The 19200-nt window shown below is 51.4% G+C and overlaps 3 protein-coding genes and 4 gene segments (V, D, J or C); all 7 read left to right on the top strand.

The window, feature by feature from the left end:
- Positions 1 to 19200, top strand: part of LOC102968706 (immunoglobulin lambda-1 light chain) — a 718086-nt gene that overhangs the window by 629340 nt on the left and 69546 nt on the right. The window lies entirely within an intron of this gene.
- The window catches only part of LOC122232563, a 1057381-nt gene that overhangs the window by 986644 nt on the left and 51537 nt on the right, over positions 1 to 19200 (top strand).
- The window catches only part of LOC122232564 (immunoglobulin lambda-1 light chain-like), a 586739-nt gene that overhangs the window by 526030 nt on the left and 41509 nt on the right, over positions 1 to 19200 (top strand). The gene's annotated exons all lie outside the window — the stretch shown is intronic.
- LOC102959445 (immunoglobulin lambda-1 light chain-like) overlaps positions 1 to 19200 on the top strand; it is a 480152-nt gene that overhangs the window by 432864 nt on the left and 28088 nt on the right. The gene's annotated exons all lie outside the window — the stretch shown is intronic.
- The window catches only part of LOC102964473, a 277151-nt gene that overhangs the window by 239635 nt on the left and 18316 nt on the right, over positions 1 to 19200 (top strand).
- On the top strand, positions 639 to 1754 carry LOC122232569. The segment is given in 2 exon segments: positions 639 to 739; positions 897 to 1754. Coding segments are annotated over 2 exon segments (453 nt in total).
- LOC122232574 lies at positions 15203 to 16020 on the top strand. The segment is given in 2 exon segments: positions 15203 to 15312; positions 15584 to 16020. Coding segments are annotated over 2 exon segments (427 nt in total).

The following is a 19200-nucleotide window of genomic DNA, read 5'->3' as shown; positions in this document are numbered from 1 at the left end:
CATTAAAAGGAACCAAAGGGTTGACGATACCAATTTCTGCTCTCTTGTGGGATGGGGGAGTCATAGAGATAGAAACTCCACATGTAAGTAGACATACTTTGTGATGAATCTCCAACAGCAGGTGGTGTTTATTGAGCAAGCCACCAAGCAGAAAGAAGGTGATGAATGAACTTCAGAATGAGAGAGTTTTCCATTCTAATGACGTACCAAGGATGGGACCAGAGTGTGTCTGTGGGACACAGAGGGGACATGAGGCAGGAGGGGGGGAGGGAATGGGGCTGCAGAACCACCTTTCCCTGAATCAGGTGTTGTCTGTCTCTCAGACAGCCCAGCTCACACCAGGGCCAGGCTCCTACAAGACCCTGAGTCAGGGCACCAGGACCCCAGGCAGAGTGGGTTGGAACAACGGTCTTATGGTCAGATCCCGGAAATTTCACTGTGATGCCAGACCTTGGAAACCAAGTCTGATTTTCAGACCAGAAAGTTCCTTGCAGGAAGCTAGGGCTGCTCTCTTCCTCCCTAGTCACATGTTCTGAAATCACAAGTGACTAATCCATTTGGAGCCCCACAGAACAATAAATTTGCATAAATACTGACAATCACCTCCCCAAGGGCCTGGAGAGAAAAAGAAAAGCCTGGGTGAGACTGCCCTGCTGTGGAGTCTCAGCAGGCAGAGCTCTGGGAGTCTCCACCATGGCCTGGACCCCTCTCCTGCTCCTGCTCCTCACTCTGTGCACAGGTGCTGCTCTGGGGCCCTGGGCACAAGCTCAACCACCACAGGACCTGAGTTGGGCCCACCCCAAACCCTGAGCCCAGCCCCAGCACAGCATCAGCAGTGGGTCCCTGGACATGAGCCTCTGGACCTCAAACCAACCTCTCTTCTCCTGTCTTTTCAGGTTCTGTGGCCTCCAGTGGGCTGATTCAGCCTCCCCCAGTGTCGGTGGCCCTGGGACAGATGGCCACCATCACCTGCTCTGGAGATGTACTAAGGGAAAGATATGCATATTGGTACCAGCAGAAGCCAGGCCAAGCCCCTGTGCTCCTAACTACTAAAAATACTGAGCGGCCCTCAGGGATCCCTGACCGATTCTCTGGCTCCAACTCGGGGAACACAGCCACCCTGACCATCAGCAGGACGCGGGCAGAGGACGAGGCTGACTATTACTGTCAGTCCTATGACAGCAGTGGGAACGCTCACAGTGACACAGGCAGATGGGGAAGTGAAACACGAACCCCTTCCCTGTCTGTGTCACACTCTCCTCCAGCCACAGAAGGACTGTGGACAAGCAATGAGCAGGTCTGACCCAGGCTCCCAGATCCCAGGTCTCCCGAGATCCACTCTGCCTTCTAGGCTGGCTCTGCACAGGGAGGGTCAGGAGTGCATTCAGAGCTGACAACACCAGGCTGCCTGGGTTCTGAGAACCCGGGTATGACCTGGGGATAGAGGGCCTGGGTGCAGGAGACAGAAGGAGGTTTTTGTCCAGTGGTCATTATCTCTGCATTTTTATATGGTGGTCACTGAGCCACTGTTCACACCAGTCACCAGGATGAGAGCCCCCAATGTTCCCATGAGCTGAGCTCCCGATGACCTGGCATCATGAGCCACCTCCACTTGAGGGGAGCAGAGGGTACAATAGTCACAGTGTTGTCATCCATACCCCCACATCTGGGTTCACACACCACTGCTGCCAGGATGCCCTGACAGCTCACAGGGGTCCTCCTCACTGGGAAGTGCTCTTGGTTCAGACAACCGCCTCCCCAGGTTTCTGCCCCTTCTCAGAGAGGTTCAGGTGAATGCCGGCCTGAGTGAATGAAGGCCCTGCCTCAGGCTCAGATGTCCTGAAGGTCCCAGCTTTAGAGCTCCCTGCAGGAATCATGTGATGCATCCCTCTGTGTGGGTCACTCTCCTGCCCAGTCTGGCCTCCCTCCTCCTTCCAGATCTCCTGCACATGCACTTCTCCATCTCAGAGTCTGCTTCCAGGAACCTAATCCGTGATGGCTGGCATCTCCAACAGGGTCCCCAGGGACCTGAGGAGGCCACTGTATACACACGAAGCTGGAGTTCCTCCCCCAAACCCCCAATGTGCATGTCAGATCCTCAGACAGATCAGATTGTTATTTGTCATTTTACACAATGGAAAAAAGATCCAGATACACCAGGTGCTCTTAGTTCTGAAAGACAGTGGCAGAGTCACATCCATTTTCTGGTGAATGGGGGACACTGGGGCAGCTGCCTCCTCCTACAAAGTGACCAGAAGATGGGGCGCCTGGTGGCTCAGTCGGTTAAGCGTCTGACTTCGGCTCAGGTCATGATCTCGCGGCTCGTGAGTTCAAGTCCCGCATTGGGCTCTGTGCTGACAGCTTGGAGCCGGGAGCCTGCTTCAGATTCTGTGTCTCCCTCTCTCTCTGCCCCTCTCTCACTTGCACTCTGTCTCTCTCTCTCTCAAAAATAAATAAACATTAAAAAAAATTAAAAAACAAAAACAAAAAAGCAAAGTGACCAGAAGATACACAGACTCATAAGTGAGACACAAAATGAGTGCTGCCTCACTTCTACCCACCACTTCTTGCATAAGAATTTCTCTTCCCACCCACCCTCCCCAGAAATATAGACAGAAAACAATTCTGTAACGTACAGTTCAGCCTGTCAACGTTGACACTTAATAAGCTACCACAGTCCAAACTCACTCACCTGAAATCCACTCAGATCCACACGAACCAGTCTCTAAATAAAGAGTGCATTGGTAGTCATGCTTCCACCTAATAAGATAAAACCATCCCACGAACAATTACAAACATGCTCACCCTTTTCCCCAAGAGGGTACGATATACACATTTTTCTGCTAGAGATATTTATTTTTATCCCTGTGGATTTGATATCTTGCAACTTCCATATTGAGATGTAAATTACAGTGAGCACACCTGATGTTAGGTGATAATGGGATGACCTAGAACAAAGCAAAATCCTATGAATAATTTGCCTGCAAACATGTTCATATCAACATAAGGAAGAAACGCTTGTTACCACTACCTATGGTTGGAGTGGTGTCTGTAACTACCTTCTTCACTACTCACTCCATATCCCCTTCCCTCAGCAAACACCTGAGCTAGTTGCCATCGTTTCCTGTTGGTAGGACTAGACCTTCATTCTGGAACATTCATCCATTATCAGACCTGTGGAATTGGACTGTGACTCATGTATGACTATAATCACAGACCCAGGGAGTATCAGGGGATCTCCTGAACTCATATTCTCCTGCTTACCCCAGTGGTGTAACAGAGACCCCATTGCTCCATGACAGACCTCATGAAACACCCCAGGCGGTGCCGCTACTTTGAAATACTACCAGGAGGAGTCACAGGGAGCCATGGCACACTCTCTACAACCAGAGCAGCACAGTCCATGTCCCGTTGGGACTTCACCTCCTCCTCAACACACAACACATGTGACTGGTGAAAAAGGCCCCATTTAAACCATGTTTTCCAAATCATTACAGGGCCTAGAAACTGAACCAAGCTCGGGTGACCACAGCAGGAAAGTTAAGCCTCAAGTCCCAGGTGGCCGAGTAGAACCAGGGGAGACAAGCAGAGGAAGTGAGATTTTCCGTGTGGCCTAAACCAGAGCAAGTGGAGCTCAGTAAGCACAGAATCCCCTGAGGCAGGGTGGGGGCGAGCAGGGGCTGCTCCACCAGATGCAGCTGCAGCAGGTCTGGTGGCACCTGGGCATCTGCATGTGGAACAGCTCCCAAGTGAGCCTATGGTGCTGGTCCTCCCAGGACCGCATTCTGAGTGGCTTCACTCCTATTCATCTGTGGCTCCCAGCACAGGTGAACGGCCCCCCAGGGCGGCACAGTTGTGACACAGGTGTCCTGCTCTCCCTCCCACCCAGGATTTACAGGGTCAGGGCCCTGCCCTCACCCCTGTCCACATTGCTCGCCCCCCCATCAGGCCCGTAGACAGTCTGTCCTGACTCAGCCTCCCTAGGTGTCTGGGGCCCCTGCACAGATGGTTACCATCTTCTGTGCTGAGACAGCAGGGACCCTGGGGAGATAATAATGTCTCCTACTACCAACGGCTCCTGGCACAGCCCCACGTGCCTGAGAAGAGGGGTCAGGAATCACACTTCACAGAACCAGACTCCAACTCTAGCAGCACACCCTCTATAAGCTTCCCCGGGCTCCTGCCAGGCCCTGAGGTTGATTATTATCATGCTTCCTACACAAGGTGAGGAGGGGGCTCTTTCCCAGAGCTTCCCAATGAGGAGAAAGACCAAAGCCACCCTGGGCTGGCACTGCTCCCCTGCTGTGCCCTGTTCTGTGTCAGTCCCCCTGGCATGCGACATCTTGTACGTTCAAGACTGAAGAAATGTGGCCCTTCCTTGCTTACCACGTGGCAAAGTGGAAGCGTCAGCTCAAAGAGCCACCTGGGCAGGAGGCTGTGTCCAGTCTGTGGTCCGTGTGCTCAGACACCTGCCTGATCTGTTCAAATGGCTGGGACAGTGCAGGGCTGTCACTTGAGAACCCGCCTCTAGCTACACACCCGTCCTGGGACAGGTGCCATCTGTCCAGATGTGCAGGTCTACCCTCTCTTCCCAGTAGCAAGGAGAGGCCTGGGGAGGGTGGATCCTGGCCTGACACGGCAGATCCTGTGCGGTCCCTCCACCCTTCGGAATGACAGAAGTGGCATACAGCCCAGCTCTGGAGTCCTGAAGGACACCGAGCCCTAGCCTTCGATTCCTCACACATCCTCATAATGTCCTTTCACCTCCTGTCCCCATGTTCCCCTGGCTCCCTGCCCCTCAGCCCTCCCAGGGTGTCCATGCTTCCCTAGTTACCAGAAAATCGTGCTTCCCTCTCCATTCACAGTACTTGCTCAAGATGTCCAGGCAAAGCCCTAAGACTAACAGGTCCGTGCTGAATATTCCCCCAGGACCCCACATACAACCCTTTGCAATGTTCTTTACACACAGAATAGGATCTCACGAGGGGCTCCTGGGTGGCTCAGTTGGTTAAGTGCCTGACTTTGATATCAGCTCAAGTCATGATCTCAGGATTTGGGAGGGATTTGTCTCCCCGTATCCAGCTCGGCACTAACAGCTCACAGAGCTTGCTTGGGATTCTCTCTCTCCCTGTCTCTCTGCCACTCCGCTGTTTGTGGGCAGGCTCTCTCACTCTCCCTCTCTCTCTCTCAAGAAACAAAAAAAAAAAAAAAAAAAAAAAAGGAATAGGATCTCATGAAAGCCACCCTCACACTTAGTTCAGTCCTGTGAGGGAAGATGGTGCCAGAACACGTGCCCTGACATGCTGACCGAATATAAACTGTGCATGCAGATAATTCCCACTGGACACTGGCAGAATGTTCTTTGGGACTAGACAGGCACTCAGACCCGGGGCCTCCTCCTGCTAGTCACTTCCACGTGCCCAAGGAAAGTCTGCAGCTCCATTCAGGCAGGAGCAGGGACAGCCCCACCCAGCCTTCCTCCAGCCCCTCCAGCAGGGAAGGAGCCCACCCCTGTGTGTGCTTAGAGACCGTGTCCTGACCCATCACCTGGACCCCACATGCTTTCTCCTCCCCTCTCTCCTCAGTGAGCATGTGATGTCTAACTCAGCCTATTCTATTCACTAACAATCATTGCTTCCATTATGTGATTAGTTAGCTTGTTAGTTAATTAGTCACGTGACTTATGACCTTGTGTGTCTGGGGGGGGGGGGTGGGGAGTAAGGCCTGTGACTATAACCATAATGCTTATGTATAGACTCAGAGGTTATGTTCCCCGCAGGGACTGACCCTGCTGTCCCCAAACACACACCTGCCACATGTTCCTTCTTCCCATCCTGACAGCAGCTCCAAGGTCACCTCTGCAGAGAGGACCATTCCAACCTCTCTCCACACAGCACCTGCCTGTCATTTCTTCTGATCTCCATCTTAATGGATTACTACTGAATGGTTTTCTCCCTGCCATTATTTTATTAATTCACTGATTGGTGGTAATCATTTCCCTACTGGTCAATAACATTTTCATGTAAAACATACGCATGATAATCAGAAACAGGAACAAAGTCTGGAGTCAGATGGCTCTTCTCCAGACACTCACCAATTCCAAGAATTCCCAACTATGTTCATTTTTTGTCCCAACAGCCCAGCTACGGAGCTTTGCTTTTCTTTCTTGCTGACAATAGACAGGTGCCTGCTGCAGCTCCAACTATCACACCCGTGCTCAAGAGGAAAGGCACTCCACAAATCTGGTCTCTTTCCTTACTTCGTGACAGCGAAAGTCCCCAAACAGATCCCCAGCTGAATGACATATCCATTGGCCAGTGCTGAGCAACAGGGTCCATCCTGGCCCAGAGGGACATGGGAATAGCAATGGTTTGGCTTTCAAATGAATGTAGAACACAAGACGTAGGTAGAAGGCAGTAGAGACGTCTGCTGTGTCACCAAAACAAGTGTGTCCACTACGCCGCCCCTCCCACAGCATGGAAATTCTGGGAAAGAAACTGTGTCTTCTTCATAGAGATTTCCCAGGATGGAAAGTCGGCCAGACCGAAGTGGGTCTGAATAAATGTTTGTTGAGTGTGTGTTCTCCTGTCTCTGTCCTTGGAACACCATGGCCCTATTTGGTGCACCAGCTGACAGCACTAGCAAGAGGCAGTCCCCGAGTCCTGTGTCACCTCCTGCAAGGCCCAGAGCCACACCCATGACCACCCACCTCCCCAGAGATGTGGGCCATAAAACCTCAGATGGGCCTTACCTGCTCCTCCCATTGGCCTGTTCCTATTTTCATGGATACTCTCATCTCCTGAAGTCTGGCCTTGAGAGTGGCAGGGGCCATGTAGAGAAGAGCAGTTCCTCCCCTGAGGACAGCAGTGCATCAATCAGGGAATCCTCCTCTGAGCTGTGGGTTCTGAATCTCCAGCGGGGCAAAGGACTTCCCCGCGCCTCCAGCAGCCAGTGTGGAGCCACCACCAGAGGGCAGCAGAGATCACCCAGCAAAGCCACCTGCACACCAGAAGGCTCCAGGTATCACGGGTTCTAACAAGGAGGGAGGGCTGCTCACCAGGACCTGAGACCTGTGGGAAAGATGTAGTTTCTACAGCACCACCTCTGACTCTGATGTAAAATTCTGACTCGCTGTCTCTCAGTTCTGTGCCTTGCAGATTTGTCTCTGTCTCTAGCACAGGTCCAGTACTTCATGCCTCTCCAGCCCGACCCATTCCTGCTAAACTCAGCCACTGTCAAACCTTGCTAAAGCTGGGTCTGTCCCTGGCACTGAGCACACCCTCAGAGTACTGAGGCATAGGATCGATAACCTGTCCTCGGGACAGAAACCTACAATACCTCAATGGCTCCTTAAAAATCCATGTGTACTTGGCAAGGGAGGAATTCTGTTTGGGTTCTGGTGTTCCTCAACAGAGATATAACTTAGGAATCACACTGACCTAAGCCACCTTATACTGCCTGCAGAGGAAACGTGCTCATGGGTTCAGAAAATGCAGACAAACGCCACCTCTGAGCTCAGCCAGGACAAGCCACCCCAGGAGCGAGGTCAGGACACGGAGAGACACGGAGTGTGGACCCAGCCTATGTGACCAGAGTGTAAAGCAGAATTCCCTGGGCTGAGGGTGGGTCTGCAGGGCTGTCCCTCCCTTCTCTGGCCCCTTGGGGCTGAGCCCTTCTCTGAAACCACAAAGCTCCTCAGCAGCAGCCCCTGAGCCCTGGCTGATTTGCATAACCAGCAGGTCTCTCCAGCAAGGGGATAAGAGAGACTTTGCCCAGCCTTGGGCCTTGGTAGCAGAATCAGAGTGACTCCACCATGGCCTGGACCCCTCTCCTCCTCGGCCTCCTCGCTCACTGCACAGGTGCTGCACCCAGGCTCAGACCCACTGCAGACCCAGGGATCTGGAGCAATCCAGGCCCTGACTCTGAGCTCAGCAGGGGGCTGGTTGTAGGGGGAAGGATGGTTATGACCCTGCTGCAGGATGAGAGACTGGAGGGGTGAAATCTCCCCAAATCCTCACTGGCTCTGTGTGACGCTGAGGCGCTACACCTGCCCGGAGAAAAATGAAAATGGACCCCTTTGTTCAAAAGCTCCATACACCAGCCAGGCCTATTGGCCTCAGGGGCTGAAATGATTGGAGGGTGGAAACAGGGGGCCCAGATCCCTGGAGCTCAGGCCAGGTAGGTGAGGGTCTCCTGAGATGAGATCCAGAGCTGAAACCTCTCTTTTCTCTCTTGAAGGTTCCGTGGCTTCCTATGAGCTGACTCAGCCCCCCCTCAGTGTCTGTGACCCTGGAACAGACGGCCAGAATCATTTGTAGAGGAAACAACATAGGAAGGAAGTATGTTCAATGGTACCAGCAGAAGTCAGGCCAGGCCCCCATGCTGGTCATCTAGAGTAACAGCAACCAGCCCTCGGGGATCCCTGGCTGATTCTCTGGCACCAACTCGGGGAACATGGCCACCTTGACCATCAGCAGGGCCCAGGCCGAACACGAGACTGACTATTACTGCCAGGTGTGGGACAGCAGTAGTGATGCTCACGGTGACACAGGCAGAGGGGGAAGGGAGTTGAAAACTCCTTTCACCATCTGTGTTACACTTTTCTCCAGCCCCAGAAGGCCTGTGCACAAAGCAATGCAGAAGGTCTGACAGAGGTGTCCAGACCCAAGGTCCCCTGACCTCCCTACATACCCACCCTTCAGGTGGTTTCTCCAGAAGGTGTATCAGGGTTGATTTGTAGATCCTGAGATTGTCTGGGCCAGACTGTGTGTGAGAACAAAGGGACTGGCTGGAAGGACAAACAAAAACACTCATCCACTTCTCATTACCACCGCATTTCCGTGTGGTGGCCATAGCCCATTCCTTCATTCAACTGACCAGTATTAGAGTCCAGAATTTCCCAGCTCAGCTGAGCTCCAGAAACCTTGCCACCATGCCAGCTGGGGATTCTGAGTGGAGCACACTAGTGCATGACCCACTGTGGTGTCACCCCCGTCCTGGGCTCACACATGCACCCACCTCTGCCTGGAGCCCCTGACAGCTCACAGGGGTCCTCCTCTCTGGGAAGTGCCCTTGGATCAGAAAACTGCCTCCCCAGGTTTCTGCCCCTTCTCAGAGAGGTTCAGGTGCATGCTGGCCTGAATCTAAGGTCCCAATGCCCTGCCTCACTTTCTTATGTCCTGAAAGGTCCCAGCTTTAGAGCTCCCTGTAGGAATGAGGCCTCATCTGATGTCTCACTCTGTGTGGGTCACTTATCCTTCGGCCCAGTCTGACCTTCCTCCTCCTTCCAGATCTCCTACACATGCACTTCTCCATCTCAGAGTCTGCTTCCAGGAACCCAATCCAGGCTGGTGGGCATCCCTGACAGGGTCCTCAGGGACATGAGAGATCACTATATACCCACATCTGGGTTTTCTCCCCCTTGTTCCCCAATGTGCTTGTCCAATCCCCAGATAGATCAGATTGGCCCTTGTATTTTTATACAGTGAGAAAAGATACAGACACACTAGGTGCTCCGGGTTCTGACAGACAGTTGGAGAGTCACATCCAACCTGATGGTGAATGAGGCACATTGGGGCAGTTGCCTCCTCCTACAAAGTGACCAGAAGATACACAACCAGGGACTGAGACACAAAATGGGTGCAATGTCACTTCTACCTCCCAAATCTTGTACAAGAATCTTTCCTTACACCCACCCTACCAATAAATATAGACAGAAAACTATTCTGGGAAATACAGTTTCAATGCTGTCAATTAATAAGCCACCACAGTCCCCCATCATCCACATGAAATCTATCCACATCCCCAGAAACCACAGTCTGCAAATAAAGAGAATACCAGTAGCCATGCTTCCACCTAATATGATAAAAATATCCAGTGAACAATTAAAAACATGTTCATCCTTTCCCCTAAAGAAGATACACAATACCTTTTTCTCTACTAGCGATATTTCTCATTGTTCCAGATAATTTGATATCCTATAACTTCATATTGATACATAAAGTTAACTATTGTGAATACATCTGATGCTAGATGGTAATAGTATGACCCAGGAGAACAAAACAGAAACATAGGATTAATATGTATCCAAACATATTCATATCAACATAAGGAAGAAACACTTGTTCCTTCTATTGTCCTCATTTCTGCCACTACATGTGGTCAGTGGTGTCTATAATTACATCTTCACCACCCACTCCAGATTCCCCTTCCCACAACAAATACCTGAGAGAGTCGTCATCCCTGCCAGTTGCGATGACCAAAACTGTATTCTGGAACATTCACCCATTATCAGACCTGCTGAATTGGAATGTGCTGATTTTTTTTTTTACTGTAATCATAGTCCCAGATAATATTAGGGGATCTCCTGAGTCCATACATAAACCTACTTCCCCAATTGTGTAGGAGAGACCCAACTGCCCCTTGATAGACATCGGAATCACCGACCCAGTGCCCCCTACTTTTCCTGGTGATTCACTGCCAGAAAGACACAGGAGGGGCCATGGCACCCTCTCAACCACCAGTACAGAGCAGCCAAGATCCCACTGGGTATCATCCCATTCACAACACACAATCCATGTGGCTGATGAAAAAGTCTGTTCCTAAATCATTTTTTCCACATCACTACAGGGTCTACAATCTGTATCAAGCTCAGTCGATGAGGGCAGGACAATTAAGCCCAAGAACCAGGTGACCAAGTAGGACCTGGGGAGACAAGGAGAAGAAGTGAGATGTTCCAGGGTGGCCCAGACCCCTGGCCTGTGACACTCAGTGAGCACACAGTCCCCTGAGGAGGGGGTGGGGGGCGGTTCACAAGATGCAGCTGCAGGCGAGGCAGCTGGGTGGGGCCCCGGGCATCTGCATGTGGAACAGCTCCCAGGTGCCTGTGGTGCTGATCCTCCCAGGACCACACTCTGTGTGGCCTCACTCCTGCTCTCTGGCTGCTCCCAGCACAGGTGAGGGGCCCACAGGGAGGCACAGTGTGCGGCACAGGCAGCCTGCTCTCTCCCAAGCAGTGTCCCTGGGGTCAGGTGCTTGCCCTCACCTCTGTCCAAATTGCTCCCTCCCCTCAGTGCTAGACCAGTCACTTCTGACTCAGCCTCCCTTTCTTCCTCCAGGTCCCTCCCCTCTCCTGTCTTAGGAGCTCCATGCCTCCCCTGACCTGAGGCTGCCTCCATCCCTGTCAGTGGCCCTTGGGAAGCCCAGGATTCCCTGCTCTAGGGGTAAGCTCAGGCATGAACATGCATCTTGGTACCAGTGGAAGGAAAGCCGGGTACCCAATCTGGTACGCAGATATGAGCAACCATCTGGGTCTGATTCTGAGGATGCAATTTAAGGACGTGGCCCCCTGAGCATGACCAGGACCAGAAGGGCCAGGACCAGGCTGTCCATTGCTGTGTCAGCTATCATGGCAGCAGAAATGGCTGGCAGTGACTCACAGTGACACAGAAGGATGGGGGATGGGACACAACCCTCCTGTCACAGCCTGCCTCTCATTCCCACCTGCCCTCTGAGCAGCTGTTGGTCAGGCCTTAGGATCAGGTATTCTCCCTGGTCCTGGCCTGACCCTCCAGTGTGGGAGAATCCAGTAAGTTCTCTGTGCTCTGGTCTGTGTTTATCCTAATGAACAGAGTTGGGGGCTATTCTGACTATTTGGATTGTAATTGAGTATTATGGTTGATAGTAAAGATTTGGGGTTTCATTAAATATCGCACGGGTCCCAGATATAATCACATGTTACTCAGGAGGGGAGACAGCTGTCCCAACAGCATAGTCCTGCGGAAACTCCTCCTCTCCTTGGATACAGGCAGCCTGCACGGGCCACAGGGGCCATGTGTACTCGCTTTCCTCAATGAGGCATCCCCACATCCGGAAGTACTGCCTGATGCTTCATGAAGAGGGGACCAGGCCCCTGCTGCCCCAGGCCCTTCCTTAGATTTTACACAAACTGTGGAGGAAGTGCAGCCACCATCTTGGATCCCACCTGGGGACTTTCTCCTGGCACCACTGTCCTCCCACTGCCCCAAATCCCATCACCTGCACCAGGCAGGCCCGACCCTTAGCTCAGGACTGACCCACAGGGACTCACACCCACCCCCAGGCTGACCCTGTGTGGTGGCTTTGCCTGCATTCTGGTCCCAGCTGTCATTCTGAGGGAGGAGACCTTATCCAAGACATGAATAAGTTTTTTTCATAAATTGAATTTCTCTTCACAAATCTTTGACTTGTGGTTTTGAAATCAATTTTTAGAGCAATTTCATGAGGTCAAAACGACAGATGAGGAATGTTTTAAGAGGGAAAGCAGATGCTTCCCCAGTTTCCACTCCTGGCTTGAATCAGAGCAATACCTTCATGGGAGTGGGGAGACACAGGACAGAGAATCATTTTCTCCTCACAAAAGCATCACAAGTGCAATTGCAATATTTCATCTAAAATTTATTTATTACTTATTGATATGAGGAACTAAATAAAAAGGTAATTTTTGGTGGGATTCCCTATGACTGAAATGATATTTCCAGGGAATTTTCAGGTCAAAGGATCATGAACGGGTCACTATAGAGAGTTATTCTCCAGAGATTCTCACCATAGGCTTTGTCAACAACATGACTTAATGGGCTGGCACGTCCCTAGTCCAGGTGGCCCCATGCCAAGTGTAGCAGCGCCCCCCATAGGCAGCTTCCAGATCTGAGAGGAAGGAGCTGTCTCCTTCAGGACCTGGAACATTCTGGCTGAAGTTGTTCCGCATCCCCTCTCAGCCTGCGCAGCCTTCCTCACCTGGTGCAGGTGACTGTTGCTGCCTGGCACCTGCCAGCCTCTGCTCTTCTCTCTGCCTCTCAGGGACTGGGGACCTGCAGGCCTCTCCCAGCTTCCCTTCCCTGTCAGGTGCACCCCTCCCTCATGTTCCTGTTCAGCTCAGCCAGTCTGTGGGACGTTGGGGAAAACAGTGCTAGGTCATCCACGTGGGACAAAACAGGAGGACAGGACAAGCGACACGTGTAGCACCCTAGTCTCCCTGTGGCTTTTAGGTGTGTAAGCAGGGAGGAAAGGGACAATAATACTGCCCTGCTAATAACCACTGCCCTCAGCCCCCAGGTGACCTAGGAAGTTCCCAGGCACTGAGCACACTTGTGTCAAACCTGTTCCTACCTCAGCAGCCTCCTCCTGTTCGTGCCTAGCAGGTGGCCTAGAGAACTTGACTTATTACCTGGAAATTGCCTCTTACCACACCTGACCACACCCTCTGTGACCAGGATCCTCACCTTAGGAGAAAACTCCATATAGTCCCTGAACTGGGTTGGGATCCCAGGTCCTTCAGGTTTGTCCCGTTCTTTCAGATCCTATATCCCCCTGCCCGTGCCTACAGAGGGCATGACTGGGCTCCTCCCACACACATTCCACTGCGTGTTTCTCTTCCTGACTTTAGCAGGGCCAGAGTTCCCTCCTCAAGAGGGATCTATGTCTAGATCATGCAGAATTCCTACGATGCAATGTGAGTCAAACTAATGTGGGTCTGAATAAATGTCTGTCTCTGTTTTGGAGGCATTAGTCCCCAGGCACCCCACCACACATTAGCCCTGTATCTGCAGTTGACATCAAAAAGAGCCACCCTGAGTCCCGGGTCCCCCATGTGACACCACCTGTGTGACCTCCCACTACCTCAGAGACAGGTGCAGGGATGCCTCAGTGAAACCTGTGCTCTCTTCCTCCAAATGAGCCTGTTACATTTTCATGGGTAATCTAGGCCCCTCATGTAAGAATGCAAGGCGAGCTGGGGCACCTCGGTGGCTCAGCTGGTTGAGCATCCGACTTCAGCTCAGGTCATGATCTCGAGATTCGTGAGTTTGAGCCCCACATCGGGCTCACTGCTGTCAGCCTGTCAGCACAGAGCCCGCTCTGGATCTTCTATCCCTCTCTCTCTCTGCTCCTCCCCTGCTCACACTCTCCTCGAAATAAATAAATATTAAAAAAAAAAAAAAGAATGTGAGGCAAGTAGAAGCCACGCATAGAAACCTCATTCCTCACTGTGGCAACAGTCCATGGAGCAGGAATCAGGACCTGAGCTGTAGGTTATGAATCTACACTTTACAAAGGAAGCCTCTGCAATCCAGCAGCCATTTGGAGTGGCCCCTAGGGGGCAGCAGAGATCACCTGCCAAAATCACACGTAGATCCAGCTCCTAACAGGCAAAGGGGTTTAGTAAGCAGGACCTTCGGGACAATTGTTCAATTATTTGCCATTTGTCTATAGTGTCATCCTTCACTCTCACGTTCAAATTCTTCAGGGTATGTGTGTGTTGGGTCCTGCTCATGAAGACACTGCCTATTTAACTAATACAGGTCCGGCATTTTGTCTCCCACCAACCCATGCCCTAGCTCACCCTAATGAAACAAAATGCTGTCACTGCCCACAAACACCCATCCTCCCTAGGATCACACGTTTCCCCTCCCTCCCCTGTGCTGACAGACTCAGCTGCTCCTCCTTCCTGGAAGTTCCTCCCACCTGCCCCCTCACCTGTCCCTCCACTCACCTCCCTCAAGGAAGGGGGAGGGGACTGGAAAGTTCTGTTCTTCCCTATTCCCAGTGCCTGCAACACAGTGATTTTCTCTGTAAGCTTTTTTCAACTTATATATTAAGATGTTTGCTACATGTTTTTCCAACAACTGAAGACAACTTAACTATAGTAAACATTCCCTTGAAGAGTTACTAAACTTTAAAGCTCCCTCTCATTATTTTATACCACAATCATTTCTTTGGCCTCTGATCTGACACCAAAATGGGGATGCTGAGTCACAACCTCTATGACCCGCTGCAGGAGTTCATGGCTCAGAGCAGACATTTACAGCACCATGATGGTTTTGTAAACTCCATGTACTCTAGACAGAGGATGAATTTTATTTGGGTTCTGTGGCCAAAAGCTGTGATCTGGGATAGGACCCTATACCTGTGTGAGCCTTATAGCGTCACCTATAGAATGGGCTCAGAAAATACAGACTCCATCTTTGAGGTCTCAGTGGTCAGACCAGCCAAGGAGTAAACCCAGGACATTGAACTGGGAGGGAGATACCAGCCCCAGACTATGGGACAGGGCTGCCCCTCCCCTCTCTGTGTCTCTTAGGGCAGAGCCCTTCTCCGAAACCACAAAGCAACAGCAACCCCAGAGGCCCAGCTGATTTGCATAAGCAGCAGGTCTTTCCAGCAAGGGGATAAGAGATGCCTGGAAGGAACTTTGCCCAAGGTCTTGGTAGCAGAATCAGTGCGTCTCCACCATGGCCTGGACCCCTCTTCTCCTCAGTATCCTGGCTCACTGCACAGGTGAGGGGTGTAATCCCCACTTGTGCTCACTGGTTCTGTGTGTGCTCAAAGGGGATGGTCCTGACCAGAGAAAGGGGTGGAAAGAATCTTATTTGTTCAAAGGATCCTTCCCACCAGCCAGTCCCATAAGCTCCTGGGGCTAAGACTTATAAGAGAGGGTACCCTGAGGGTCCAGAGAATCCCTGGGGCTCAATGCAGGCCAGGCAGCTTATGGGATTTCCCAGAAATGGGTCCTTCATCTTCTAGCCCAACCCATTTTTCTCTCTTGCAGGTTTCATGGCCTCCTACGTGCTGACCCAGCCCCCGTCAGTGTCAGTGAACCTGGGACAGACAGCCAGAATCACCTGTGGGGGAAACAACATTGGAAGTAAAAATGCTTACTGGTACCAGCAGAAGCCAGGCCAGGCCCCCATGCTGGTCATTTACTATAGCAGCAACCGGCCCTCAGGGATCCCTGACCGATTCTCTGGCACCAACTCGGGGAACACGGCCACCCTGACCATCAGCGGGGCCCAGGCTGAGGACGAGGCTGACTATTACTGTAAGGTGTGGGATGGCAGTAGTGATGCTCACAGTGACACAGGCAGATGGGGAAGTGAGACAAACCCCTTCCCCATCTGTATCACACTCTCCTCCAGCCTCAGCGGTCTGACCCAGGTCCCCAGACCTCCTATCCACCCACGCTTCACGCAGCACCACCAGAGGATATATCAGGGTTGATCTGGGGGCTCTTGGGATTTTTTTTGAGCCTGAGTATGTTTGGCAACAGAGGACCTGAGTGGAAGGACAAACAGAAAGAAACATCCATCCGCTGCTCCTTACCCCTCCATGTCCATATGGCGGTCATGGGCCGTTCCTTCACCCAACTGACGAATATTAGAGGCCTGAATTTCTCAGCTCAGCTGAGCTCCAGAAGCCCTGCCACCATGACAGCTGGGGATTCTGAGTGGAGCACACTAGTGCATTATTCACTGTGGTGTCACCCCCCTCCTGGGCTCACACATGCACCCACCTCTGCCTGGAGCCCCTGACAGCTCACAGGGGTCCTCCTCACTGTGAAGTGCCCTTGGATCAGACAACTGCCTCCCCAGGTTTCTGCCCCTTCTCAGAGAGGTTCAGGTGCATGCTGGCCTGAGTGAATGAAGGCCCTGCCTCAGGTTCAGATGTCCTGAAGGTCTCAGCTTTAGAGCTCCCTGCAGGGATGGAGGCCTCATCTGATGTCTCACTGCACGTGGGTCACTTCTCCTTCTGCCCAGTCTGACCTTCCTCCTCCTTCCAGATCTCCTACACATGCACTTCTCCATCTCAGAGTCTGATTCCAGGAACCCAATCCAGGTTGGCCAGCATCCCCGACAGGGTCTTCAGGGACATGAAGAGGCTACTATATAAACACATAAAGCTCTGGTTTGTGCCCCAAATCCCCAATATATGTGTCAAAATCCCCAACAGATTAGATTGTTCCTTGTATTTTTAAACAATGAGAAAAGATGCAGACACACTAGGTGCTCTGGGTTCTGACAGACAGTTGAAGGGTCACATCTATCCTGATGGTGAATGAGGGACACTGGGGCAGTTGCTTCCTCCTACAAAGTGACCAGAAGATACACAACCATGGACTGAGACACAAAATGGGTGCAATGTCACTTCTACCCCCCAAATCTCGCACAAGATTCTTTCTTCACACCCACCCTACCCCAGAATACAGACAGAAAACAGTTCTGTGAAATACAGTTCAGTCTGTCGATGTTGACACATAATAAGCCACCACAGTCCAACCTCATCCACGTGAAATCCACCCAATCCAGGCAAACCACAATCTCCAAATAAAGAGAATATTGGCAGCCATGCTTCCACGTGATGTGACAAACTATCCAAACTATCCAATGAAAAATTACCAACATGTTCATCCTTTCCCAGGAGGATACAAAGTATACTACTGTCTGATGGTGGTATTTATTTTTTGTCCCAGCTGAAATGATATCCTATAGCTTCATATTGAGACATAAAGTTAACTATTATGAACACATTGGATGTTAGATGATAATGAGATGACCCAGGAGAACAAAACAGAAACATAGGATTAATAGGTTTCCAAACATATTCATATCAACATAAGGAAGAAAACACTTGTTCCTTCTATTATCCTCATTTCTGCCACTACCCTGTGGTCAGAGTTATGTCTATAGTTACATCTTCACCACCCACTCCATATTCCCCTTCCCTCAGCAAACACCTGAGTTAGTCAGTTGGGTCCCTGTCAGTTGAGACGACCAAACCTCCATTCCGGAACATTCACCCATTATCAGACCTGTTGAATTGTATTGTGGTGAATTGATGACTACAGTCACAGACCCAGGGAATATTAGGGGATCTCCTGAATCCATACATCCACCTACTTACCCTCATTGTGTGGTAGAAAATCCCTTACCCCTTGACAGTAGCCAGGAATCACCCCAGCCAGTACCCCCTACTTTTGCCGATGACTCACTGCCAGGCAGAGCCAAAGGGTTCATGGTGCACACTCAGCCAGCAGGGCCGTGCGATCAAGCAAAGCACAAAGTCCCAAGGATGACAAGGGAACATTTAGTTGATGGCTCACTGGGGATAACAGTGAGTGCTGCTACTTGCATTCCCACCCCAATTCCTAGACCCGTGAATCCCAACTAGGGGAGAAGCAGTACCATATATGTCTAATACATGACAACTGAAAGTACATACAGAGTCCCAGGGGACATGGCGTGAGCCCTGTGTGCTATTGCCACCACCCAGGTGGCAGCAGAGGTCACTTGCCTAGCCACCTGGTGATGGAGTGTGCCTGGTATCAGGGCTCCTAACATGGCAGGGGGAGCTAGTAACCATGACCTAAGATCTGAAGGAAAAGGTATCTTCCTTCTTAAGTATCATGCTTGACACTGATGTACAAAATCCTTTGGCTCCTTATTCCTCTGCTCCAGATCTTGCAGTAATTATTTCTTAGGCACAGATCTGGGACTTCAATCTCCTACATACACCCCAGTGGTGTTAAGGCTCTCTTAAGTCTGCAAAGCCCCCAGGACCATGGGACAAGATGGAGGAACAGCATGGAAGTTTTTTGTGTGTTTTTGTTTTTGTTTTTGTTTGTTGTGTGTGTGTGTGTGTCTCTCGTCCCTGAAATACAGCAAGATCAACACTAAACCACCCTGCAAACCTAGAAAATTGATTTGAGGATTAACACAACAATCTGCACAACCTGAACCAGAGAACTTAGCAGGTACGTGGAGCAAAGAGGTGAACTGGGGGAGAAGCCATGGAGGGCAGGGGGCTGTTTTTGCTTGTGGAGAGGGGATGGAGGCGGGGGGTGGGGGAGAATACGGGAAAAGTATCCCCCCCCCCACAAAAGCAGCTGGAGAGAAAGTGGAAAAGTGGAAACAGCCACAGGGACTGAACCAAAAAGGGAGAAAGGAGAGGGTTTAAATTCCATTAAGACTCTATAAACAGGGGGAGTGCAGAGGCTGAAACTCTGCAGCTCGATACCTGGCGGTGCTCTGGTGGGAAGGACGAATCCCCGGGAGCAGACTGAAGTCCAGGTGTCTTCAGGACACACGGGAGAGGCAGTTCCCCTGCTGGGAGAGCTCCCCACAGGCAAAGATCCCAAAGGATCCTGAAGAACAACCACATTCGCTGGTGCTGGAACAAGGTCGTTAAGAGTGAAGCCTGGTGCCAGATGCGTGTTGCGATTTTCCACAATCCCTGAAGGGCTGCTGCTGCATGATCACATGAACTTTTTCTGGGGCGGGCTGGCACCCAGCCACAGTTTATGGGCATCAGCAACAGCACGGTCCCGCGGAACGTTCCTGGGTGGGGCCAGCACCCGGCCATTGCTCTGTGAGACCCTCCCCCAGGGTCTGA

This window comes from Panthera tigris, chromosome D3 (assembly GCF_018350195.1).
Source record: "Panthera tigris isolate Pti1 chromosome D3, P.tigris_Pti1_mat1.1, whole genome shotgun sequence".
Taxonomy (NCBI): Eukaryota; Metazoa; Chordata; class Mammalia; order Carnivora; family Felidae; genus Panthera; species Panthera tigris.
The sequence above is the reverse complement of the archived record's forward strand: the minus strand, read 5'-3'. Positions and strand labels throughout refer to the sequence as shown.